Source organism: Furipterus horrens, unplaced genomic scaffold, assembly GCF_987537825.1.
Source record: "Furipterus horrens unplaced genomic scaffold, mFurHor1.1.pri manual_scaffold_1, whole genome shotgun sequence".
Taxonomy (NCBI): Eukaryota; Metazoa; Chordata; class Mammalia; order Chiroptera; family Furipteridae; genus Furipterus; species Furipterus horrens.
In genome coordinates this window covers 112,920,922-112,947,999 of record NW_028327171.1, presented here as the reverse complement: position 1 = coordinate 112,947,999, position 27,078 = coordinate 112,920,922, and the positions used below count along the sequence as shown (strand labels likewise).

At 37.0% G+C, this 27,078-nt stretch overlaps 1 protein-coding gene across 2 annotated transcripts in view; it reads right to left on the bottom strand.

The window, feature by feature from the left end:
- Window positions 1-27,078, bottom strand: part of XRN1 (5'-3' exoribonuclease 1) — a 151,585-nt gene that overhangs the window by 53,603 nt on the left and 70,904 nt on the right. For both annotated transcript variants that reach the window (XM_090278698.1, XM_090278706.1), the window contains exons 21-25: window positions 20,010-20,172; window positions 18,987-19,100; window positions 15,205-15,303; window positions 11,422-11,537; window positions 10,780-10,926 (exon numbers count right to left, since the gene is read on the bottom strand). In XM_090278698.1, coding sequence (XP_090134824.1) covers window positions 10,780-10,926; window positions 11,422-11,537; window positions 15,205-15,303; window positions 18,987-19,100; window positions 20,010-20,172 — 639 coding nt within the window. The remainder of the gene's footprint in view (window positions 1-10,779; window positions 10,927-11,421; window positions 11,538-15,204; window positions 15,304-18,986; window positions 19,101-20,009; window positions 20,173-27,078) is intronic.

Genomic DNA, 27,078 nt, shown 5'->3' with positions numbered 1-27,078 from the left:
CTCTTCTACTAGGCTATTCCTCAAGAGAGCTTACAGCTGAAGAATGTCATAGACAGCAGCATTCTTGCTGCCATACATATGTTCTTCAGTTTTACGGGAGATCCAGGGTCGGGTGAGGGGGTATCATAGAATCCACTCTGTAATGAGACCCCTTTTACCTGGTTAATTTTCAGAACACCAGAAGTAAGTTTTGCTCTCCACATTATTCCTCTAAGAAAAAGGCTGGAGGATATCTTTCTGGGAAAACTAGCCAACCTCAAAGGAAAGAGATACATATACAAGGTCTGTCCAGAAAAAGTCCAGCCATTGTTAATATAACTACAATAGTTTGTGTGAGATCAATGTAACGTGGCAGCTGAGGAGAGTGGACTGGAATGCACATGTGTGAACAATGACCGCTTTACTGTACTAGTCAGTGGGGGCGGTAGACACCATTGAGTGAGCATGTGTATTGTGTGGCCGTCGCATTCAAAATGACTGAGCAAGTACAGCAACAAATCTGTGTCAAGTTTTGCATTAAGCATGAACATTCCCCTGTGGTAAGTCTTCAGATGATTCAGAAGACCACAGCTACAGGTAGCTGATGACTGGCGGCTTCATCAAGACAATGCATCCACTCATGCATCACATCTCATGCAGAGATTTTGGTGAAACATCACATTACCCAGGTGACTCAGTCCCCTTACAGTCCAGATTTTGCGCCCTGCAACTTCTGGCTTTTCCAGAAATTAAAATCACCTTTGAAAGGGACGAGATTTCAGACTGTTGATGAGATTCAGGGAAATATGATGGGGCAGTTGATGGCAACTGGGAGGCCTTTGTGCGGTCCTAAAGTGCCTACTTTGAAGGGGACTGAGGCATCATTGTTCTCTGTACAATGTTTCTTGTATCTTCTATCTTCTTCAATAAATGTCTCTATTTTTCATATTACATTGCTGGATACCTTCTGGACAGACCTCGTAGGTAGTGATAGTTGGAGGTCCTCTGCAGAAACAGCCAAGTCCCACCTGACAAGCCCCACCAAACCACAGTAAATTTCTAATCAGCTTTTTAGTGTCTCATTCTCAAGTATGATTGGACACCTAAGAATCACCAGACAAGTAAAACAAAAAAGAACAACAAAAAACTTTTAATATGAAAAGAAAAATCAACTCAAACAAAAAAAAGAGCAATTTGGAGAAAACAAAAAATATAGAGAATAGAAGAAAATCTAGAAATACTATCTTTGGAAAAATAAAAGAAGATATTTCACTAATTATAAGAACAAGATGATGTTTAAAAAGGAATACCAGAGAAGAAGGGCACACTTCTAAATAAAAAATGACTAAATTACATAGAAATTTTACAATGATATAAGATGAAGTTGAAGAAATCTCCCACAGAGTAGAAAAGAAATATAGAAGTATACAGTATAGAAAATGGATGAGAAGAGATAAGAAAATTAAGACAATTGATTCAGAAGGCCTATCTAACCCCTGGAGTTCCAGAAAGAGGGAACAGAAACAATGGCGAGGAGAAAATAACCACAGAGATAATATAAGAAAGTTTCTCAGAATAGAAGGGCATGGGCTTCAAGTGTGAAAGACCTGAACAGCAAAAGGAAAGATAAAAGTTCCACACCAAGGCACCATAAAGGAAAAATTCGAAAAAGATTTCAGGAAATGAAACTAGATCACACACAAAGATTCAGAATCAGAATGGCACAGAGCTCCTCACCAGCAAAGGAAATAAGCAGAGAACAGAGCAGTGCTTTTCAAATATTGAGGGAAAATAATCTCCAATTTAGGATTCTACACCTAGGAAAGCTATCAAGTATCAGGGAAGCATAAAGACACTTTCAGACATGCAAACTTTCTCAGGAAGCTTCTGGAATTAAGTGCTGCATCAAAGAGATATAAATCAGAAAGAGGAAGACATGAAAGCCAAGACATAAAGGAATCCTACACAGGAGAAGAATGAAGGGAATTCCTAGGGTGACAATAAAGGGAATCTCTAAACTGAGGACTGAACAACAACAGTCCTAGGCAGCAATCAGTTCACAGCGAAACAAGAAGAGAAAAGGTTTTAGGACGTCTAGAAGAAGGAAATGGAGCTGAGAGGTCCCCTGATCTGTATAAATATATTCAATTTTCTAGTGATAACAGACAGTTTATGGCTCAATTAGCTATGTACACAAATAAACACCCTGGCTGCTATGGCTCAGTGGATTGAGCGTCGGCCTGCAAACCAAGTGTCGCTGGTTCAATTCCCAGTCAGGGCACCTGACTAGGTTGCATGCCAGATCCCCAGTTTGGGGCGTGTGAGAGGCAACCACACACTGATGTTTCTCTCCCTCTCTTTCTCCTTTCCCCTCTCTCTAAAAACAGATAAATAAAATGAAAAAAAAAAAAAACAAAAACAAGACAGAGAAAATAAACACGTGCACAAGAAAGGAAATAAAATTATAATACCCTATGAGGTCCAGCTGTGATCATTAAATGATCTTAATCAAGTTTAAATATATATTTAATTAAAAATTGTGATAAAACTACAGTGAGTGGGAAAATATGTATGTGTGTACAGGGAGGTGAAGGAATAGGGAGTAGGGATAGTAGAAGAGCTAAAGCTTTATCTTTCATGGTAGAAAATCAATGCATATGTCAAGTTGAGAAATCAAGAGAAAGTGGTCTGAATACGACATTTTAAAGAAATAGGGGAGTCAACAACAATAAAAACAATCTAAATTTTCAGGTGGCACTATGGGATTGAACTGTGTCCACCCCCTTCCCCAAAACACAAATAAAAGTCTCAACTCCTAGTACCTCAGAATAGAACTTTATTTGGAAACAGGGTTTTTATAGATGTAATAAAATTACAATGAGGTCATTAAGGTGGGGCCTGGTCTAATATGACCAGTGTCCTTATAAAAAGGAGAAATTAGGACACAGAAACAGACATGCACAGAGGAAGATGATGTTAAGACAAACAGGGAGAACACCATGTGAAGATGGGAGGATTGGGGTGATTCATCTACCAGTTAAGAAATGAATACATGAGGCAATGAAAAGCTAGGTAGGAGGTATGAAACAGTTCCTTCCCTAGCATCTTTAGAGGAAGCATGGCACTGCCAACACCTCGACGCTGGACTTCTGATTTCTAGAATTGTGAGATAATAAATTTCTGTTCTTTTAAGCCACCCAGTGTGTGGCAGTACTCTTCTATGGCAGCCCTAGGAAACTACTACAGGTATCCTCAAATATGTTATGAGAAACCAGTGGAACAACAGAATATTCAACTGTGAATCAGAAGGTATGTCCTGAGTAACCTAGCTAACCTTGATACTCAATTTTCTCATTTTTATAACGAGGAGTTGAGATTTGTGATTTCTTAAGACAAAAGGAACTCGGAAAAAACAAACAAAGCAGAAAGAAAGCAGAAAAAAATTTTTATAAAGGTCAGAGCAGAAATAAACTTGCATCTAAAAACAATACAAAAGATCAAGAAATCAACAGCTGCTTCTTTGTGAAATTGCAGAAATGAAAGAATAGACGTAACAACTGACGCCAAAGAAATACAAAGGATTATAGGAAAATACTATAAATAATTATATGTCAACAAACTACAAGCTGGAAGAAATAGATTCCTAGAAAGATGCAATTTTCCAAGACTAAAGCAAGAAGAACCAGACAATCTAAACAGACTATGACCTATGAAATTAAATCAGTAATCAGAAAACTTCCAAGAAACAAAAGTACTAAACTAATGGCTTCAAAGGTACGCTTTACCAAACATTCAGAAAAAATTTAACACCTATCCTATTCAAACTATTCAAAACTGAAGAGGGAAGAAGGCTCCCTAGCTCATTTTACAGCATCACCCTGATTTCAAAACCATACAAAAACACTAGAAAAATAGAAAATTATGGCCAATATCCTTGATGAACACAGATACAGAAAGTCTCAAAAAATATTAGCAAACCACATTAACCAATACATTAAAAAGATCATATTATACCACAAATCAAGTGGGACTTATTTCTGGAATGCAAGGATAATGAAAATATGCACGTCAATTAATGTGATACACCACATAAACAAAACAAAGGATAAAAATTATATGATCATATCAATAGATGCAGAAAAGAATTTGACAAAATCCATCATCCATTTATGTTAACAACTCCCAACAAAGTGGGAATAGTGAATACATACTTCAACATAATTAATGCCATATATGACAAACCCACAGCAAGCATCATACGCAATAAGAGGTAAACCAGTTTTTCTAATGATCAGGAACAAGAAAATGTTGTCTACTGTCACCAGTCCCCTTCAATATAATATGAGAAGTCCTAACCACAGCAATCAGACAATGAAAAGAAATAAAAGGCATCTAAATTGGTAAAGAAAAAGTTAAAACTGTCATTATGTGCAGATGACATGATATTAAATGTACAGAATACTAAAGACTCTACCAAAAAAGTATTAGAACTGATAAATGAAGTCAGCAAATTAGAATACAAAATTAATATTCAGAAATTGTTTTTTTTTATACTACAATAATGAACAATCAGAAAGAGAAATTAAGAAAATCCCATTTACAACTGCATCAAAAAATACCTAGACACAGATTTAAACAAGGTCGTAAAAGACCTGTTCTTAGAAACGATGATACTGAAAAAAAGAAACTAAATAAATAAATAAATGGAAGCATATACCTTGCTCATGGTAGGAAGAATTAACATCATTAAAATGTCTATATTACCCAAAGCGACCTATAGATTCAATGCAATTCCTATCAAAAGACCAATGCATCTTTCACAGAACTACAACAAATAATCATAAGATTTATATGAAACCACAAAAGACCCTGAATAGCCAAAGCAATCTCGAGAAAGGAGAAAAAAGTTGAAGGTATCATGCTACCTGATATCAAACTATACTATAAGGCAATAGTCATCAGAACAGTATGGTACTGTCATAAAAGCAGAAACACAGAACAACAGAGTAGAATCGATAGCACAGGAATAAACCCAGGCTTATACGGTCAATTAATCTAAGACAAACGAGTCAAGAATATACAATGGGATAAAGACATTCTCTTCAATAAACACTGTTAGGAAAACTAAAAGAAAGTGATGTAGGCACGTAAAAAATACTGAGCCTACATCATTTTCTTATATAAGATATAAGAATAAACTCAAAATGGATTGAAGACTTATATATAAAAACTGAAACAATAAAACTCCTAGAAGAAACCATAGACAATAAACTCTGACATAACTCTTAGCCATATACTTTTGAATAAGATTTCTCAGGCAAAGTAAAGAAAAAATAAATAAATAAATGGGACTACATCAAACTAAAGAGTCTTTGCACAGGGAAGGTATCTATCAACAAAACAAAAAGAGAATCTACTGAGAGAGAGAAGATATTCATCGATGATGTTAATATCCAAAATATATAAGGAACTCATACAACTTAACACCAAAAAGAGAAACAATCTGATTTAAAAATTGGCAGAGAACCAGAATAGACATTTCTCTAAAGAGGACATACAGATGGCTAATAGACATACAAAAGGATGCTTAACATCACTAATCATCAGAGAAATGCAACTTAAAGACAAAATGAGATATCACCTCACAACTGTCAGAATGGCTATCATCAATAAATCAACAATCAGTGTTGACAAGAATGTGGACGTTGCAAAGAGGTATGGTACCAGGAAGAAAGTATGGAGTAGTACGATAAGACCCAGAAATCTCACTTCTGGGTATTAATGCAAAGCAATCCTAAACATTAATTTGAAAATATATATTAATTCCTATATTCATTGCAGCAGTACTTATAATTGCCAAGATATAGATGCAACCCAAGTGCCCATCAATAGAGAAGTGGACAAAAAGCTGTGGGACATATATACAATGAAATATTACTCGGCCATAAATAAGAATGAACTCTTACCATTTGCAACAGCAGAGATGGAACTAGATGGTTTTATGCAAATAAGTCAGACAAGAAAGACAAAAACTATATGATTTCACTCAAATGCAGAATCTAATGAACAAACTGAACTAACAAGGAAAATGGAGAAGGATTCATAGATAGAGAGCAGGATGACAATAAAGGGGAGTGGAGAGAGTAGAGGTAGAAAGATTGAACAGAGAAAAAAAGGACTCATGGACATGGACAATGCGGGGATACAAAAGAACTAAATGGTAATGGAAAAAAATACAATAAAAAATTTAAAGCAAAAAAAAAATCAAAATAAATGAACTAAGAAAACAGAAACAAACTTATAGAGACGGAGAACAAAATGATGGTTGCCAAGTGGGAGGGAACTTGGGAGGCTGGGTAACAAGGTAAAGGGATCAAGAAATACAAATGTGGTAGTCAGAAAAAAATCACAGCGATGTAAAGTACAGCACGGGGAATGTAGTCAATAATATTGTAATAACTATGTAAGGTGTCCGGTGAGTTCTAGATTTATCAAGGGAATCACTTCATAAGTTATATAAATGACTAACCACTAGCTGTACACCTGGAAGTAATATATTATTGAATGTCAACTCTAAGTGAAAAAATTTTTAAATTTTTTAGACACAATTAAAACAAGTTTCTAGGGAAATACGCATACAAAATAAAATCCAAAATATTTTACTATGGCCAATAATCATAAGACAAGTCTGCAAAGATGCTGCACAAGTTTCTAAATCTTAGTTTCTTTATCTCAACCCCAGTCACCCAGGCACCACACGTTAGAAAGCACTACTGTAAAATCCTACTACAGTTTGAGAGGCATTGCTATAAACTCCTTAATATAAGATAGTGCTTCCTCCTTTGAGGCAGAGACTTTTTGTATTTTTATTTACTCACATATCTTTCCAGATAACTGCCCCTCCACCCCTGCGACCCCAATTTAGAGTCTGAGCAAACTATTCTACTCTCCTAGCTACTCACAGCAATCTTGATTCATCTTTGAGATTCTTACCTCATTTGTAAAAAACTAATAATTTGCTCCAAATAATACAGCAACTGTGAAACTTTGTATCTTCTACCAACTTCTGTCTCCCTTGGGTTCCAAATACTTCAATTCCTTTTTAAAAAATCATTGCTTAAAACAAATGTACTTTATGTCTAGAATTACAAGGGAAGCTGTTAAGATTATCATTGTGCTGTGACATAAAGACTTATAAAAAGACAAGGAGCACAAGCAGCTGAAGGACAGCACTGGCCTTTCATCTGTCCCTTCTAGCTGGTGTAGGGATGGGTATGTGGGTGGGCGGGCAGTGTCCCTGCACAGGTAGCCAGAAAAGGGACCAAAGAGCTGCTATAGTCCCAGCTCACTGTCCTAGTCACCAAACCAGAATGGCAATCCACTGTTCTTCAAAACAAACGCTCAAAGTAGTCATTTGGCTAGACCTGTTCCTGTGCAACAGCTGAGGTTGAAGAGCACTTCTAACAGGGTTAGAAGAAGGGTGGGAACCAAGCAAATGGGGATGTTCAGTGCTGCGGGAATGGTTTAGGTAACTAACGCCTTCTGTCCTAACACTGCTGAAGTAAAAAGATGTTGGTATTGGAAAGATGAGTAAATAAGAACACCAAATTTGATCAATATTATGTTTAGTACATTGGTCATTGTGTATAGAAATCTGCACTTTGTTTAAATGAGAACAGAAGAGTACCAGTCTGCTGGCTGCTTTATAAAGGATTTATTAACAAGAACAACTAATGACATGGTATGTTTCTCAACCAGAAAAAGATTTTTTAAAATGAATTCTCAAAAACAAGACAAGAATACAAAATGGGCTAAAGACAATCTCTTAAATAAGCAGTGTTGAGAAAATGAGCCAGATATATGAAGAAAGAAAAAAAAAAAAAAAGAAACCACACTGCTTTTTACACCACGTGGAAAAATAAACTCAAATGGATTAAAAACTAAAATTTCAGACTCAAAACCATAAAGCTCCTAGAAGAAAACACAGACAGTAAAATCTGTCACAAAAGAAAAAATAAACAAATGAGACTACATCAAATTAAAAAGGTTTTGTACAGAACAACTGTAGACCCACGCACTCTGGGAACGATGGCCAGGGGAACAGCTAGAGGGGCGCCAGTCCAATAAGGGAAGCAAGAAAAGTGCCTGGAAAAGGGGCGAGGGCTGAGCAAGCGGCATTGTTCCCTCTCAGATCCCTCCCCCACATATAGCGCCACAACGTGGTGAAATGGGTCGCCCTGTACTGACAAATACCTAAGACTCCGCCCCTCACAATGTAACAAGTGCGACAGCTCTACCTAAGACACAGAGGCAAACAAACAAACAAACAAACACGAGAGCCTATCAAGATGAGGAGACAGAGAAGTATGGCTCAAAACAGGGAACACATCAAAGTTCCAGTGATAGAACTAAGCGACAAGGAGATAGCCAACCTAACAGGCGTAGAGTTCAAAACACTGGTGTTAAAGGTCCTCACAGACTTGAAAGATATGCTTAAGTACGGCAAACAAATAAGGGAAGAAAGAAGGCTATGCTAAATGAAACAAAGGAAAATCCACCAAAAACCGAAGGGAAGAAAACTGGGGTTCAAATCAATATTTTGGAACATAAGGAAGAAAAAAACAGTCAACCAGTAAAGAATGAGGAAACAAGAATTGAAAAAAAATGAGGAGAGGGTTAGAAACCTCTGGGGCAACTTTAAAAGTGCCAACATCCCAATCATACGGGTGCCAGAAGAAGAGGAAGAGCAAGAAATCGAAAACTTATGTGAAAAAATAATGAAGGAAAACTTCCCAAATTTGGCGAAGGAAATAGACATACAAGTACAGGAAGCACAGAGTCCCAAACAAGCTAGACCGAAAGAGGACCACACCAAAACACATCATAATTTAAATGCCACAGGTTAACCCTTTGAGTGCCAATGTCACTGTGAGGAACGCTGATAAATTTTCCCAAAAATGCCAGCGTCATTCCCACTGACTCTTTTTTCGATGGCTATAAATGTAAATAACAATGAAATAAATCATATTTTATGTTTTGTTCTCTTTTTTTGTACCTCGGATTATATAAAATATAATTTTTTCACATGTTGATCCAAATTTTGAATTATGCATGGCACTCAAATGGTTAAAGATAAAAAAAAAAGAAGCAGGAGAAAAGCAGAAAGTTATCTACAAAGGAGTTCCTATAAGACTATCAGGTGACTTCTCAAAAGAAACTTTGCAGGCAAGAAGGGACTGGCAAGAAGTATTCAATGTGATGAAAGCAAAGACCTACAACCATGATTATTCTATCCTGCAAAGCAGAGCTATCATTTAGAATGGAAGGACAGATGAAGTGCTTCCCAGACAAGGTAAAGCTAAAGGAGTTCATCATCACCAAGCCCTTATAATATGAAATGTTAAAGAGACTTACTTAAGAAAAAGAAGATCAAAATACGAACATTAAAATGACAACAAACTCACAACTATCAATAACTGAATCTAAAAAATAAAAACAAACTAAGGAAACAACCAGAATAGAACATAATCATAGGTATCCGGGTCATCTGGAGGGATATCAACTGAGAGTGGGGAGGGGGAAAAAGTGGGAAATGGAGCAGGGATTTAAAAGCATAATTGGTTGGTACAAAATAGACAGGGGGATATTAAGAATAGTAGAGGAAAGGATGAAGCCAAAGAACTTACATGCACTACCCATGGACATGAACTAAGGACGGTGGGATTGGTGGAGGGAAGGGGGGTAATGGGCGGAGATGAGCAAAGGGAAAATATTGGGACAACTATAACAGCATAATTAATAAAATATACTTAGGAAAATTAAAAGTAAAAAAATAAAAACATATTCTCTCCTGGCTGCTAAGGCTCAGTTGATTGAGTACTGGCTTGTGAGCTGAGACGTCACTGGTTCAATTCCCAGTCAGGGTACATGCCTGGGTTGTGGGCCAGGTCCCTTTCACTCTCTCTAAAGATAAATACATAAATAAATCTAAAAAGAAAAAAATTTAAAACAAAACTACTATGTGACTCAGCAATCCCATTTCTGGGTATTTATTCTAAGAAATCTAAAACACTAATTCAAAAAGACATATGCACCTCTATATTCAATATCAAGATATGGAAACAACCTAAGTGTCCACCAACAGAAAATGGATAAAAAAGATAAGGTACATACACATTGTAGAATATTACTCAGCATAAAAAAGAATGACATCTTATCATTTGTGACATTATGGATGCACCTAGAGGGTATTATGCTAAATGACACAAGTCACAGTGAGAAAGACAAATACCACATGACCTCTCTTATATGTAGGATCTGAAACATAAAATAGACAAAACAGAAACCAACTCAAAGATACAGAGAACATTTTGATGATTGCCAGATGAGAGCGGTATTGTGGGTATGGGTGAAAAATAGGAAGGTATGAAGAAATAGAAGCTGGCAGTTATAAAAACAGTCATGAGGATATAAAATACAGCATAGGGAATACAGTCAATATAATTGTAAGAAGTATGTATCGTGTCACATGGGTACTAGACTTTTAGGGGTAATTGCTTTGGAAGTTATATAAATGTCTATTCACTATGTTATACATCTGAAACTAACATAGTATTATATGTCAAATTTAATTAAAATTTAAAAAATATTAAAATAAATAAATCTCTGCCAATGCCAAAAAAAATATTTATATGTAATGTATGTCAAATTTTCCTAAAGAAAACATTTTCCTTTAAAGGCAAAATTATTATTGCAGTCCTGTATTTCTGGATGCCCAGTAGCATCTTGTTCAGCACTTACCTCTCTATGTACTCTGCAAGAAGTTGTTCTGCGGCAGATGAATACATCCACTCATTTCCAACTTTCTTTGTATATCCAGGTACCTCTTCATTTTTTTTGTTGAACTTGAGATTCAAACCCACATTTGCTTTATGGTCTCCATGCGGACTGAATTTAAAGCACACACACACACACCCAGAAAAGTTTTTAAATTTTGTTCAGAGAACAAAATGTTTTGCTTTCAATTCTTAGAAAAACCTAGTTCTGATTGTCTTCTGTTTTTTAGTTATCACAGCTATTTCCAAAATAGCAGTAAGGCTTCAAAATCCAAGTTAACAAAACATAAAGGTTAACGTATATTAAGCAATTAGAGAGAAAAGTGAAATAAGAAAATGCAGGGAAATCTATTCCTGAGATTCACACATACCTTGATACCTTATTTCAAGGTTCAATTTGTTAGCTGCTAAAAATAACAACTGTCTTTTCAACTACCTATAATGTGTCACTTAGATAAAACATCACCATCACAGGATTTTATACATAATTTTTAAGGGCAAATCAAAGCTACTAATAAGAGAAAATATATACCAAAATACTAACTATTTTATCTTTACCATTCAATTTTTCTGTCACTTTAAGGAAGTTTCTTTAACATAAACTTACTTTCTCCTAGATCCTCTTCCAATAAAAATACTTCCTGTAAACCTTGAAACAAGGTATCCACTCACTCCAAGGCGACTGGCCAACACATATCCTGGGTTGTACTTTATAGAGTATTTCTTTAAATACAAAAACAAAAAAAGTCAATTATAGAAATACAAAACATTAAATGTTATTTCTTTATGTTTAAAATTTGGAGGTAATCAAGACAAGATTAATCATTGGATTGTGGCTATATAAAAATTCTCAAAATAAAAATTCTCAAAATAAAAATTCTCAAAAGTAAGTGATCACTTCTCTTTTTTTTAAAGGATCTGTAGGCAGAATTTTTCTGCTTATCCCCCTCCTTAAAGGACAGAATTCCCAAGGACGGGTAAAAGAGGAAATATACGGTTTGTGAAATTGTGTCAAGAAATAAACTTTAGTATACATACTAAATGGCAAACACTGCAGGTAAGAATTATATTTTTAAAAAATTAATTTTTATATTCCAAGTCGTCGTCGTCGTCGTCGTCGGCAGCCGTCCGTCTCGAGAGACGATGGTGTAGCTTCTTCAGAGTCTATCTGCACCGCCGAGAATGGCTGTGCCGTCCGACTCGGGAGTGACATGGTATCTGTCTCCTCCCGTGTTGAATCGACATCTTGCGATGACGCTGAAGCTACAGAGCCTGGGCAGGGTGATATGGAGGGTCTGCTGTTGCCCATGCAGCAGACCCCCCCTCTCTTCGCAGCTGAAGGGTCCAAGGGAAAGACGGAGTCGATACAGCTTGGCTTCAGGTGCGCCGCAGGAGTTGCCGGTGTTGACTACAACGTCAAACCGCCTTAGGGACTCCGGCTCCGGATTTTCTGTCGGGGTTTACTCCCTTAGCCTTTCCCCTGAAGAGGTATGCCGCAAGGCAGCGGAGGTTTTTTGGAGTCAGAGTTTTCCTTCTCTGATGTACCCTGACTGGAAGATCGAACCAGCGACACTTAGCTCGCAGGCCGACGCTCAATCCACTGAGCTAAACCAGCCAGGGCCATATTCCAAGTAAGGTTTAGTAAAGTATGTGGGACAAAATGAGGCTTTGATAATTACTATTAGCACCTAAAACATGAATATGTCATCAAAATAGCTGCTACTGATCAAAATTAAAAGTATTCTTCATATATGGATATATATAATACTTGTTTCCCCTAATATTTGACTACATGAAAGTAACATGTTTAAGTTCATAATTAACATAGTCAATATAATATAACCTTAAGTGAAGAAACCATGCTGACGTCAATTAAAAAAATATATACATCAGATCATATAATTTTTAACCAAGAAGCAAATTAAAAATCCAGTACCCACAAGGGTAAGCTACCATATACTTCTAACATATGTACATAATGATAACACATGCTTATTTCATATAGTTTTCATGTACTGTACTCATATTAACAAATATATAAATATAATAAATGTATTATTTATATGAATTACATATTTTATATGAATAGAAGGATGTTTTATCACCAATAAATACAAAATTTCCAGTGATTGGTAAGGAATTAATTCAGCCACCATTATTTTTTTTAATGATCAGGTCTACAATTACTCTGAAATGGGAAAATAATTTAGTGGCCTGGAATATAAAGTTACTATTAAAATACATTAATAGGCTAGTAAAGAATATGACACAATTTCTCCATCAAGAACCTTATCAGATATAGAAATGATATTGACAAAATCAAGTATCCTTTCTAGAACAGATAGTAAAAATTAAGGTGGGAGTTCTCTATCACAGGTATAATGTCACTTTTCTAATAAGCATTTGGTCACAATAATTGACACAGCCTACTAGAATTCAGTGTTCAGGTGCCAAGAATGCCAACTGTCCTGCTAGATAAAGGACCTAACTGTCCAGCCCAAAATACTAATCGTACTCTTTTTGAGAAATATTGGATTATAGTACAATTAAAATTAATTAAAACCACACAAATATCCTAGAAAATGTAAAATAAACAACTGAGAACAACAGGGAAGAGAAAGAAGGCTTCAGTAGTACTTAAAGAAGGTACATAAAAAGAAAGTATCCTTAAAAAGGCCTACCTAGCAACACTGTACACTAGAAGAGGGCAGGCTCCTTCAGGTCTAGAATAAGCCAGGCATGAAGGAAAGAATTAAAAGCTCTTCCCGTCCACTGACTCACAGAACAGAGCTCCAACTTCTTAATCTAAGGGGTCACTCTCCTGGTTTCCTGACTCCTTTCTGGGTTCTTCCTCCCAAAGAGGCCTCCTGGTAAGATTTTAGGAACTTCTCTGCCTTCCATAAAGTTTCCTCAGAGGTATGCTGATGCGTAATGCCTTAAATTCATTCCACAAGGTATAAAGATTTAGATTTTACCATTAGAGAAAATAAAAGTAGCAATAGCTGGCTGCTTATGAATCAACTTTAGCCAAGTTAATTATACAATCAATAAGAAAAAGGACAAATATCAGGATCCTCTCCATATTTTAACAGGGAAAAATAAAAGGAGGTCAGTAAATATCTTTGGAGAAATAGGACCTGAGGAAGGACTCTGTGACCTTACATGCAATTTCCTGATTTTCTCAAGGGACCGTTTGTCTTCCAGCTGAGTAGACATTTAACTTGTGCAGGAAGGCCATTTGTCATTGTAACTAAAAATGCAGGCTTTGAGTAATTATGAAACATTTAAAAAACCCAAGTCTATCCCCAGATGGTATGCTAATAAATGTGCTGCTTAAAAGCTTGAATGCAAATAAAATACTAAATAAAATATTTGCAATAAATTCGAAGAAGTTGGCAAAATATATCCTTCTAATGTTTTTTGTTTGTTTATTTATTTATTTATAGAGAGAGGGTGTTACAGAAACAGGGGTGTTCCAAAAAACCCCAGAGTTTGCAGCTGGGGGATGGGGAGAAGGAAGCAGCTTTTAGAATGCCTCCACCTGCCTGAGGCTGGTGGCTAGTGTCTTTTTTATGCGAAATGGCTTTAATGCATCCAAAGCCCCAGGTAGATGGGAGGGGTCTTGGACCAGGGGATGGTATGGAAAAAACACACAGAGCCTACGTAAGGTTCTGTGAATGGTCAGAACTGTTTGCAACGCCCACTGCGTCAGAGGACGCAGTCAGGGATTTAAAAATAAGCGGCAGACATTTTAGCCAGGAGGACTGTGCGGATTTGACTGAGGCTGAGGCTGACTGTGTGGATTACAAAAGGACTAACTATGCAGTTTCCAAGGAGGCTGAGAATCCATGAGGTTCTGGATTAAAAGCTGGTGGACCCCATGACACAGACAAGGTCTCCCCAATCAGGACTGAATGACTGGCAGCTACTGGTAAAGCTGAACTGTGTTTGGAAAGTAAGGAAACAGTTTCTCTACCTTTTCTAAAACTAGCCTGGTTTGGTAGGGGGGAAGCAAGGATATGTGTTTGTGGGTGTTTTAAAGAACATAAGACTTAACAGCAGAAATCCGCAAATCTAAATCTAATAGAACTGTTAAATAAACAATTCTTTTTCTTTTCACTAAACTCTGGTACTGAGAGTTATAATTTTGGCGGCGGGCAATCGGGCCCCTAACTAAAGAGCCCGTGGGTTTGTTTTCAATTGGAGCAGACCAGGGGTTCTGTAACAAGGGGAAAGGAGAAAGAGAGGGACAGAAACCTCACTGTGTGGTTGCCTCTAATCGCGCCCCCAGCTGGGGACCTGACGTGCAACCTAGTCGTGTGCCCTGACTGGGAATCTAATATTTTTAAAGCTCCATTCTGAATTAAACAATATGGACTACAGTACTCACATGCTGGTTCTGTATTAAAGCATCAAGATTGGGTTCACATGGAACGCTGAAAACCACACGAATCCTACCTTCTGTAATCACATCCCCTGAATCCTGAACCTTGGGTTAAAAAAAAAAAAAAAAAAAATCACAGTATGTTTTAGTCAGTTTCACTACATTTTATTTACTTGATTTTTCTACTTATTTGAATATTTTATTATTATGCCTGAAACACAGCAAGAAAAGCAAGTTGGATAGCGGAAATTCTCTGGGGATTTGTAGGTAAAGGTGATTATACTGCAAGTTTGAGTCATTGTACCTTGCTTTAAAAGCTGTTAACCACACTTTATAAAATTAAATTTTAATTTGCAAATAATTTCAAACTACCAAAAAGTTGCAAAAACAGGTCGAAGAACACTTGAAAAACATTTACACAGATTAACTTAACATTTTTTCTACTTGTTTTAACATTTGTGCTCTGCCTGTGTATTTAAATATACATAATTATTTTTCTGAACTTTTTGAGGGTATATGTATAACGAGGGACTACATTACATATATCATGCTGCTTACCCCTAAATATTTCAGTGTCTATTTCCTAAGAAGGATATATTATTATATAATCACAGTACAATTACTAAGTACAAAATTTACATTGATAAAATACTTTTATCTGAACTACTGTCATAGTCCTATTTTGTCAGTTGACCTAAAAATGTCCTTTATAAAAACAAACTCCTTTCTCCCTCTACTACAGGATGCAGGTTATGATCAGATATTGCAATTAATTATCATATCTCTTTAACTTCCTTCAATCTAGAACATATCCAGACCTTTTCTTTGTCTTTCATAACACTGACACTTTGAAGAATACAGTTCATTCCTCCCTCTCCACCCTGCCCTTAAAAAAAAAGGATTACAGTACTCATTTTGAACTTATCTGATGCTCCCTTGTGGTTAGCTTAGGGTTATATAATACTCAGGGCCAGAATGGCGCTTCTTAGAATATCACATCTGGAGGTACATGATGTATTGAATATGTTCCTCTGTCCCTCATTATAATATTAATTTTGATCATACCATCAAGATGTTGCTCAGTTTCTTCACTGTACAATTAGTTATTTGTTGCCCTCAAAACCAATAAACAGCTTGTGGGAAAACTTTCAAGACGATGAAAATATCCCACCCCTGATCAAAAAATTCCCTTAGATTTAGCTTCCAATGATGATTGTTGCCTAATTCAAGCTATAACGTAATGGTTGTAAAATGATGTTTCTACCTCAAGCACTATCCCTACATTTACCCTTGACATAATACTCTAAGCAAGAGCCCTTCCCTTCACTATTTACTTATTTATAGCTACTAAGAAACTACAAATTCCGGGACTTCCGGCCAAGATGGAGGCTTAGACGGACACGCTAGGTCTCCCTCAACAACTATAAAGGAATACAACTACTTCAAAACAAAGGATAACTAGAAATTCCAGAAAATAAAACTACACGGAAGCCCAACATATGAAGTTATAAACCAGCGGTGCCATTTGGGCAGGTAAGAGTTAAAGAAGGCAAAGCTGTTTGCAGAGCGGAGGGCGGGGCAGCGAAAAATCCCGGAGGCAATCAAGCCCCTGGCGTGGGCGACTCCAGCGCTGGGGAGAGCAGCCGCAGCATCGCCTTGAACAGTGAGGCCCAGGGGGGCGGGAGGACGGATCCCGGTCTCCTAGCTGAATAACTGTGTGAATCCATCTTGGACCCCCGCCCCCACAGAAAGCACCACAGGGCTGCGAAATAGGTCGCAGACAGGCACTGGTCGCTAATTTGTGACGCGTACACAGGCACCGCCCCGGACAGCCAGCCCAGGAAAACAAAACGCATCTGTCAAAATGTGGCAGACAAATATAGAGATCCCGGTGGCACAACTCACCAGACAGCAGATAGAGAACCTGACAGATGAACAGATAAGAAACCTGTCAGAGGCTCAGTTCTGGGCCATTGTTATCAGGTGGCTTACAGAATTCACAAAAGAGCAGGAAAAAGATATGAAAGAAGCGAAAAACTTTCATAACGAACAAAACCACATACGAGACAGATGGTGAGGAATCCAGAGTTCATTTCAACAAACTGGAATATGGAGAAGGAACAAGCAGTCAACCAATGCAGCGAGAGGAAATAGGAAGCAACAATGAGAGGATCAGAAACCTCTGGGACAGCTATAAAAGGCCCAACATAAGAATCATTGGTTTGCCAGAGAATGAGGAAGATGAACTAGAACTTGAAAAATTGAGTGAAAATATAATAAAGGAGAACTTCCCAGACTTGGGGAAGGGAATAGACATGCAGGTCCAGGAAGCAAGGAGAGTTCCCAAGAGACTGGACCCAGGGAGAACCACTCCAAGACACATTATAATCAAAATGTCAAAAATTAAGGATAAAGAGAGAATCTTAAAAGCAGCAAGAGAGAAGAAAAGAATTATGTACAAAGGGGTCCCAATTAGACTATCAGCTGACTTCTCAAGGGAAACACTACAGGCAAGAAGGAACTGGCAAGAAATATTCAAAGTAATGAAAATCCAAAACCTACAACCACGAATACTCTATCCAGCGAAATTGTCATTCAGAACAGAAGGACAGAGAAAGTGTTTCCAGGACAAAATAAAACTGAAAGAGTTCATTAGATCCAAACCACTGTTATATGAGATGTTAAAGGGACTGGTTTAAAAAACAGAAGCTAGGGAGATGAAACAAAGGCAAACGAAACAGGCAACGAGAGTGGAAAAGGAACTGTGGGTAAGGGAAGCATAGTGGGGGGAGGTCAACAGGGAGGGGGAGTGGGGAGAGGGAGGGAGATGATATAGGAATTGGGGATCATGGTAGGAGGGAATGGAATAGATGGAGAGAGATTGGGAGGAACTGTATGCACAACTAATGGACATAATCTAAAAGGGGGGGACAACTGGAGGGAGGGGGGCCACCGGGTGGAGGGGAGCAGAGGGAAGGGAAATTGGCACAAATGTAATATTTTAATCAATAAAACACATTAAATCTGAAAAAAAAAAAAAAAAAAAAAAAAAGAAACTACAAATTCCTATCTCCCCCCATCAAGGATTTATAATAAGTCATTGCTGTACTTAATTATTTTGATACTCAAACTGTCCCATATTTGACCAGTAAGGAGTCCCTTAAACCTGATGCCTGTGACTATGTGATACACCCCATCATTCTTTTGAGCACTTTCTCAGTTTCTGATATAACAGGAGGTTTCAGGCTCATCTTATACCCACCCTGCCCCAGCCCTGTAATTAACCATTTTTCTGGGAAGTCCTGTTCTTTTTAGTAGGTTATAGTATTACAGGTCAAGATCCAGGCATTACACATGTTAATTGCTACCAGAGTGTCTTTGCTTCTTATACTTTTGTACAAAAAGAGCTAGAAAATATGTATGTATAGGCATACATGCCTATTTGCATGTATTTTTTCCACATGAGCACTTGACTTCCACAAAACGTAACACATTTATAAATTCATCAACCCAGTAGTACTACATCTAAAATAATGCATATAGAATTGATTCATATATACCACCACAATATACTACTAAAGAGCAGGATCTGAATTCTTTTTTCTCCCCACATCCTGATCCCATCCTGCTCAAGACTAAAGACTATGTTCATTAGTTAGATGAAGATTTCTTTTGTATTTTTCCCCTTCAGTATTACCTTTTATTTTACACCTAAATGAAGATAAGTTAAAAGCTGTATTACTTCCAAAAAAACAAAACAAAAAACATTAACAGTAATAGGAACTAACTTCTCCAGTACAGCCATAATAGGGGGTTCCCAGCATAAAGACCATACTTCTAGTAGGAAACAAGTCATCCAATGTTTTGATATTGGAGAAACGGGAATCAAAAGCTCGGATGTCCTATATAGAATGAAATATAAAAGTAAGTCATCACAATCAAAACTTCTATAGACTGTACACCAATTTTTTTCTTATGGGATTGTGGTTATGCTATCTGTATAAATATCAAATTTAAATACTGTCTACATAACAATACTAGTAGCTAAAATTTATTGACTGCTTATATGCCAGATACCTTCTAGGTACTCCACACGTTTATAAATTCATTTAATCCATAAGACAACCCTCTGTGGCAGAGACTATTATTAGCCTTACTTCATTGTTTTTTAAAGATTTTATTTATTTTTAGAAAGAGGGGATGAAAGGGAGAAAGAGAGGGAGAGAAACATTGATTAGTTGCCCCTCATATATCCTCAACTGTGCTCTGACCAGGAACTGAACCGGCGACCTTTTGGTTCACAGGCCAGCACTTAATCCACTAAGTCAGAACCAGTCAGGGAATATTAGCCCCACTTTACAGATGAGGAAACTAAGGCTCAGAAAGGGGGTCATACAGCTAAGAAGTCTGTACTCTTAATCACTACACTATACTGTTTCCCCCCAAATATAATATCACTACATGTTTTAAAAAACTTTTGTCCCCATACCACATCTAAGATTACAAACACAACATTCTTTTCAATTTACTAATTTATTTAAGGCAAACTTTTTATTTTTTATTTTTGAGAATAAAAATCTAAAAATGCAAGGGTATAAGTTAAGGCTGGAATTTTTCTTTTAGAGATTAAGTTAAAAAATAAATTAAAAAGATAAGGTCCTTTTAAAAACAATAATTTTGTAAATTATATTAGTCCCCATCATACATTGCTACATTACTCTTCTATTTATAAATAAATGTAAATATGATTAGTCTTTTATTTACAGTGAGAGAGAATATGAAGAGAGAATTGAGACCCGATGAAGACTTACCCTGACAATAGTTTGATAAACAAAAGGAAGAACTTGTTTTGACCACTGTTTCTCTAGACGAACTTCACCATTTTGATTTATTTGATATTTACGACCTGAGAGTAACTGAGCATATACAACTGCAGATGTTTCATTTATTATTATTCCTTTTCTTCTCAGGTAGCTAAAGGAAAGAATAAAAAAAGAATAGACATACTGTATGAGTGTGTATATATTTTAGGATGATAATCATCATCCAAAACACCATTTAATATTAAAATGCTTAAATAAATTTTAAACAAACATGCTAACAGTTCTGCCTAATTTAAGACTTTTGCATTAGGTTTTTTTTTACTCTGTAGATAATTTCGAGTAAGTGAAAATTCATAGAGCTATAAGAAACTCCAATGTCTGTTATCCCTAGGAAGGCTACACCATAAAGAGTGAAAACAGATGTTGGAAAGGATATGGAGAAACTGGAACACATACATTGCTGTGGGAATGTAAAATGATGCAGTCACTGTGTAAAACAGTTTGGCAGTTCCTCAAAAAGTTAAATACCGAATTGCCATCTAGTTCAGCAATTCCATTTCTAAGTATCTACTCAAAGAACTAGAAACAGATACTTAAACATATATTCATAAATGCTCATAGCAACACTACTCACAATAGTCAAAAGGTAGAAACAACCCAAATGTCTACCAACAGATGAATGAAATGAATAACATGCGGTATATCCATACAATGGAATATTCAATTCAGCCATAAAGACATGAGTACTGATACACACTACAATGTGTATGAACTTCAAAAACATGCTACATAAAACAAGCCAGACACTAAAAGTCACATATATAATTCCATTTATATGAATTATTCAGAATACGTAAATCCAGGGAGACAGAGAAAGGTTGATGGGGTAGTGGGCCTTTTCAAGCTAAAGTAGAGGTCAGCAAAATATAGTCCTGAGGCAAATCCAGACTGCCTCCTATTTCTGAAAATAGAATTTTACTAAAACATAGTCATTCATTTATGTCTATGGCTGCTTTTATGCTACAACAGCAAGTTGAGTAACTGTGACAGTGTAAGGTCTACAAAGCCTAAAATATTTACTATCAAACCTTTACAGTAAAATTTTGCTGACCCCTGATCTAAAGATACAATCGTTCTTCATCTGAGGGATATTTTCTTATCTCCTTTTTATTTTTTCTTTTTAGAACTCCTATCAGATAGATATTAGAAATCCTAATTATACCCTTTTCATATCACAGTGCTTTGTACTATGTGCTGACGGAATCCCTCACCAGATCTTTAAGCCCACTGATTTAATTTTTAGTATGCCCATATTACTATTCAGACCATCTACTGAGCTCATTTTAACAATCACAATTTTAATTTTTGTTATGTGTTTTTATATAAATATGTATTATATAATATATACTATACATATTTTATATGCTGTATATATTAAGTAACATTATTATATATTATATATACTTTTTTTTCATAGCAGCTTATACTTAAATGATTTTGTTCTTAATGATAGGATTGCTCTGAGATAAGCCCTGTCATATTAGCTAGAGACAGATGTTTTCCAACAATTTTTGAAATGTAGCATCCTGGTACCATTTTCTAAAAATTCAATGGGATTTTTTTCTACCACTTATACTTAAAAGTTATTAAGTGAATACGCTTGATATCAATAGCTGACAAGAAAATTACAAGAAAGGGAAATTATAGGCCACAATCTCACATGAAAGTAAGTGCAAACATCTAAAACAAAATTTAACAAATTAATTCCAATTATATATAAAAAGGATAATATATCACAACCAAATGGGATTTACTCGGGGTAAATTAATATTTGAAATTCAATCAATGGTCATATGACCATTTTCACAGATGCAGAAAATTTTTTTGATAAAATCAGCACCAATTAATGATTAGAAACATTTAATATACTAGGAATGAAAGGACATTTCTATAATCTGATAAAGGATATTATAAAATAAAAAACTATACAGCAATCATCATATTTATGGAATCATTTAAGGGTTTTTCCTGATATTGAGAATGACAGCACAGATAAATAAAAAGGTAAACAATTCAATCAAAAAAAGGGGCCAAACAGCTCTACCGGCCAAGATGGATGCTTAGGTAGACACACTTCACTTCATTCCACAACCATAAGAAAGATTACATCTACCTCAAAACAACAACAACAAAAAACAAACAATCACAACTGCCAGATTATCAAACTGCATGGAAGTCCAACAAACAAAAATTTAAAGAGGTAATACTCATATAGATGGGTAGGAGGGGTGGAGATGGGCAGCTTGGGTAGAGAGGATGTGGTACGACAGCAAGGCAGTGGATGTGGCTGGCCAGTGAAATGAGTGGTCACATTTCATAAAAGCCGGGAGGGACCTCAGCCCCAGGCCAGACCACAGAGCTCACAGTTCTAGTGCCAGCGCAAGAAGAATAAAGCCTCATTGCTTCTGGCTGTGAAAACCAGTGGGGGTTGGGGCAGTGGAAGAAACGGCCAGTCTCTCAGGAGAGACCCTTTAGAGGGCCCCCATGGTCCTAGAACTAATGCAAACCCACTCACTCTGGGAACCACCATCAGGGCAGCAGCTAGAGGGGCACCAATTGCATACAGGAAGTAGGTGAAGTGACTGGAAAAGAGGCTAGAGCCAAGCAAGCGGCACTGTTCCCTCTCTGACTCTTCCCCCACATACAGCACCACAAGGTGGTGAAAGCAGTTGTCCAGCAAAATAACGTAAGGCTCTGTTCTGCCCCTTACAATGTAACAGGTATGACAGCTCTACCTAATAGACAGGCAGAGAAATATGACCCAAAAGAGAAAACAGATCATGGCCCCAGAGGGAGAACTAAGTGAGGAGGAGATAGCCAACCAAATAAATGCAGAGTTCAAATCACTGGTGATAATGATGCTCAGAGAAATGACTGAGTACAGCAAACACATAAGGGAAAAAGTGAAGGCAACACTAAGTGAAATGAAAAAAAAAAAAAATCCACATGTAACCAATAGCGAAGGGAAGGAAACTGGGGTTCAACTCAATGTAGTGGAATATAAGGAAGAAATAAACAAACAGTACAGAATGAAGAAACAAGAATTGAAAAAAATGAGGGAACTCTGGGACAACTTTAAATGTGCCAACATCTGAATCACAGGGGTGCCAATAGGAGGAGAGGAAGAGCAAGAAATTGAAAACTTAATTGAAAATATAATGAAGAAAAACTTCCCTAGTTTGGTGAAGGAAAAAGACATACAAGTCCAGGAAGCACAGGGTCCCGCACCAAGATACATCATAATTAAAATGCTAAAGGTTAAAGGTAAAGGGAGAATCTTAAAAGCAGCCAGAGAAAAGAAGCTTCTATAATACTGTCAGCTAATTCCTCATTAGAAACTTTGCAGGCAAGAAGGGACTGGCAAGAAGTATTCAGTGTGATGAAAAGCAAGGACCTACAACCAAGATTACTCTACCCAGCAAAGCTATCATTTACAATGAAAGGGCAGATAAAATGCTTCCCAGACACGGTAAAGCTAAAGGAGTTCATCATCACCGAGCCCTTATTATATGAAATGTCAAAGGGACTTACTAAAGAAAAAAAAGATCAAAACTTTGATCAGTAAAAGGACAACAAACTCAACAAGTATCAACAAATGAATCTAAAAAACAAAAACAAACTAAGCAAAGAATTAGAACAGGAACAGAACCATAGATATGGAGAGCAAAGTGAGGGTTATCAGCGGGGAGAGGAAAGAGGCAGAATGGGGGAAAAGGTGCAGGGATCAAGAAGTGTAACTGGTAGGTACAGAACAGACGGGGATGTTAGAATAGTAAAGTAAATGGAGAAGCCAAAGAAAGTAATTCATGACCTGAACTAAGTGGGGGGTGATTGCTGGAGGGAAGGGAGGTACCGAGTAGAGAGGGGAAAAGGGGAAAAAATTGGGACAACGGTAATAGCAAAATTAATAAAATATACTTTAAAAAAAGGGCAGAACAACTGAACAGGCATTTCACAGAATACTCAAATGGACAACAAACATAAAAGAATGTTCAACTTCATTAGTCATGAGAGAAACATGAATTAAACCAAAATGAGTTACCACTGTATCAGAATGGCTAAAATGGAAGAGACAATAGTAATAAATATTGATAAGGGTAGAGAGAAACAGAAATTCCTATAAACCACTGTAGGTATGTAAATTGATGTGATAACTTTGCAAAATTCTTTTTGGTGGTATATGTACTGAAGCTGAACCTATGAAGTAGTAATTCTACTTTTAGATATGTACCTAACAGAAATAAATACATATGAATTCGCTAAAAGCCCCCAAATGAGAAATAACTCAAATATTCATCTACAATAGAGTGTATAAATAATTTGTGCTGTCCTCATAAAAGAGAATACTATCATTAGTCAAAATGAAAAAACTATATGTAACAATACAAATGAATATCACAATCATAGTACTGAGCAAAAATCAGGCTCAAAAAGAGTTCACTCTTAGAGTCAATTATATAATATTCAAAAATAGGAAAAACTAATCTCTCGGGTTATAAATCAAAATAGTTATCATCAGGGGAGCAAAGTGGACAGTAATGGCTGGATGGTTTTGGTATAAGGGGCTTTGGCTTTGAGGAATTAAGGCAATTTTTCCTTGTTCTGTTTCTTGACTTGTATTCTATGCATGTGAAAACTTATCAAGTAATAATATACTTATGATTTGTACTTTTTTTTTCTCCGTATATGTACTTAAAACAAACTTTCTACTAAAACAATAAGCTATTTCGGACAATACTTTTAAACTCCCAAGTGGTCAGATTTTTCTCTATTTGTTTTACTTTATACTTTTATAGCTTTGGGGTCATTGTTTTAGTCTATATTCTTTCTCTAGTTTTAATATTTCTTACATTTACTTACTAGCCTACGTGAAAGAGTTTATTTTTTACATGGGGTGCAGAATCTAATCTATAACTATTAAATCAGTTGATTATATTACTCGGATTCTGTGCTTTCTGGCATATAAGGCTATTTTCTTTGCCAGGTTAGAAAAAGTTTTCAATAATTATTTCTTCAAAAAGGTTTTCAATCCCTTGTTCTCTCTTCTCCTTATGGTACCCCATGATACAAATGTTGGTACGCTGGAAGTTGTCCCAGAGGTCCCTTAAACTATCTTCATTTTTTGGATTGTTTTCTTTTTGCTGTTCTGACTGGGTGTGTTCTGCTACCTTATCTCAGAAATTGCTGACTAAATCTTCTTCTTCATCTAATCCATTGTTGATTCCTTCTAATGTAATACTCATTTGGTATTATATTCTTCATTTCTGACTTGCTCTTTGTTTTCTATCTCCCTTTTTATGTTTCCTGTCTCTTTGTTGAAGTTCTTACTGAGATCATTGAGCATCCTTATAACCAGTGTTTTGAACTCTGCATCTAGTAGATTGCTTGTCTCCATTCTGTTTAGTTTGTTTCTGGAGTTTTGTGCTTTCATTTGGGACATGTTTGTCTTTGTTCTTTTTCAGCAGCCTCCCTGCGTTTGTTTCTATGTATTAGGTAGAGCTGCTATGTCTTCCCAGTCTTGGCACAGTGGCCTTATGTAGTTGTCCAGAGGAACGCAGTCTCTCTCCCTTGGTCACCTGAGCCAGATGCTCCAGGTGTGTGATTTGTGTGCGGGTTGTCTCTCCTGCTGTAGTTGAGTTTTGATTGCTACTGGTATGTCAGTAGGAGGTATTGATCATCAGGCCCATTTGTTGTGAGGGTCTGCTGTGACTACAGTGGAGGAGCTAGCCATCAGGTGTGTTGGTTCTGGGGCCTCTTGGGATGTGCAGGCCAAAGGTTTGAGCCCCTGCCTGTGCCCTGCCCAAGGTCTCCTGGTATTAGCTATAAAGTGATATGCAGATCACTGCCACTCATGATAGGCTTGGAAGTGCCTGGGAGAGGCTGGCTGCGAACTTAGGCTGGCTGCCACTAGTGCCAGGCTTGGAGCTGCTTAGCAAGAAGTATGGGGCACACCAAGGCCAACTGTTGCTTATTTGAGGTTTATGAACCCAGGAGATTTTAGGAAAGTCTGAAGTATGAGTTAAGACAGGCCATTTATATGGAAAAGCCATTAGAAGTAGCTTGGGTGGGCCTGCAGGTTGGGAGGGACCAGGATCTAAGGAAATCACCAGAGCAGGATGAGCAGCGTGAGCTAGGTTGGTGGGGACCCAGATACAAAACCTGCCAGCACTGCAGGGGAAGGGCTCGAGAAAGGTACAGCAGCTTCTGCAAGCATTTCTGTTTGGGAGAAAGCTATCCCTCCAGCCCTCACTCTGAAGCTAGACAATTTAGTTCCTCCCTGTGAGTCCAAGTAAGTCTAGTGTGGGCCCTTTAAGAAGAATGCCTGTAATTCCAGCAGCCCTCTGTTGCTCTCAGCCCCAATCCCTGCTGGTTTTCATAGCCACAAGTTATGGGGACTTCTTTTCCTAGGCTGGTCGTATGGGGTTGGGACCCTTTGCTCTTCAGGGGGCACCTCTGCGGGAGGTCTCTCTAGATTTTTAACAGCCACATGTGAGTGTGGGAACAGCCTGTTCTGCACCTCTGCTCCTACCAGTCTTGATGTGGCTTCTTATGTATGTCCTTAAGTATAGGACTTTTGCTCAACTAGACTTCAGGTGGTCCTCACTGAGGGGTACTCTGTAGTTTAGCTTTAATTCTGATGCTGTCATGGGAGCAGGCAAGTACACCGTCTCCCTACTCTGCCATCTTGACCAGAAGACTCCTATATTCTTTCCTTCATTTGATTTTTTCTTGCCAGTAATCTGCAAATTAGAAATCTTGCTTTATAATTCCTATCAAAGGTTACTTTTGAATTAAATTTTTAAAAACACTTCATACTTCCCCAAATTTCTAAATTATAAACGAATATCTTATAGCTTTCTCCTATCTAAAATGAAAATTAGTACTTAAAATTAATTCTATATTTTAATAGTGTCAGTGTTTACCACCAATCCTTTGATAATCCTATTTTTTTATGTTGATACATCTCTTCTTGTTTGAAGTACAGGGTTTAAGCACT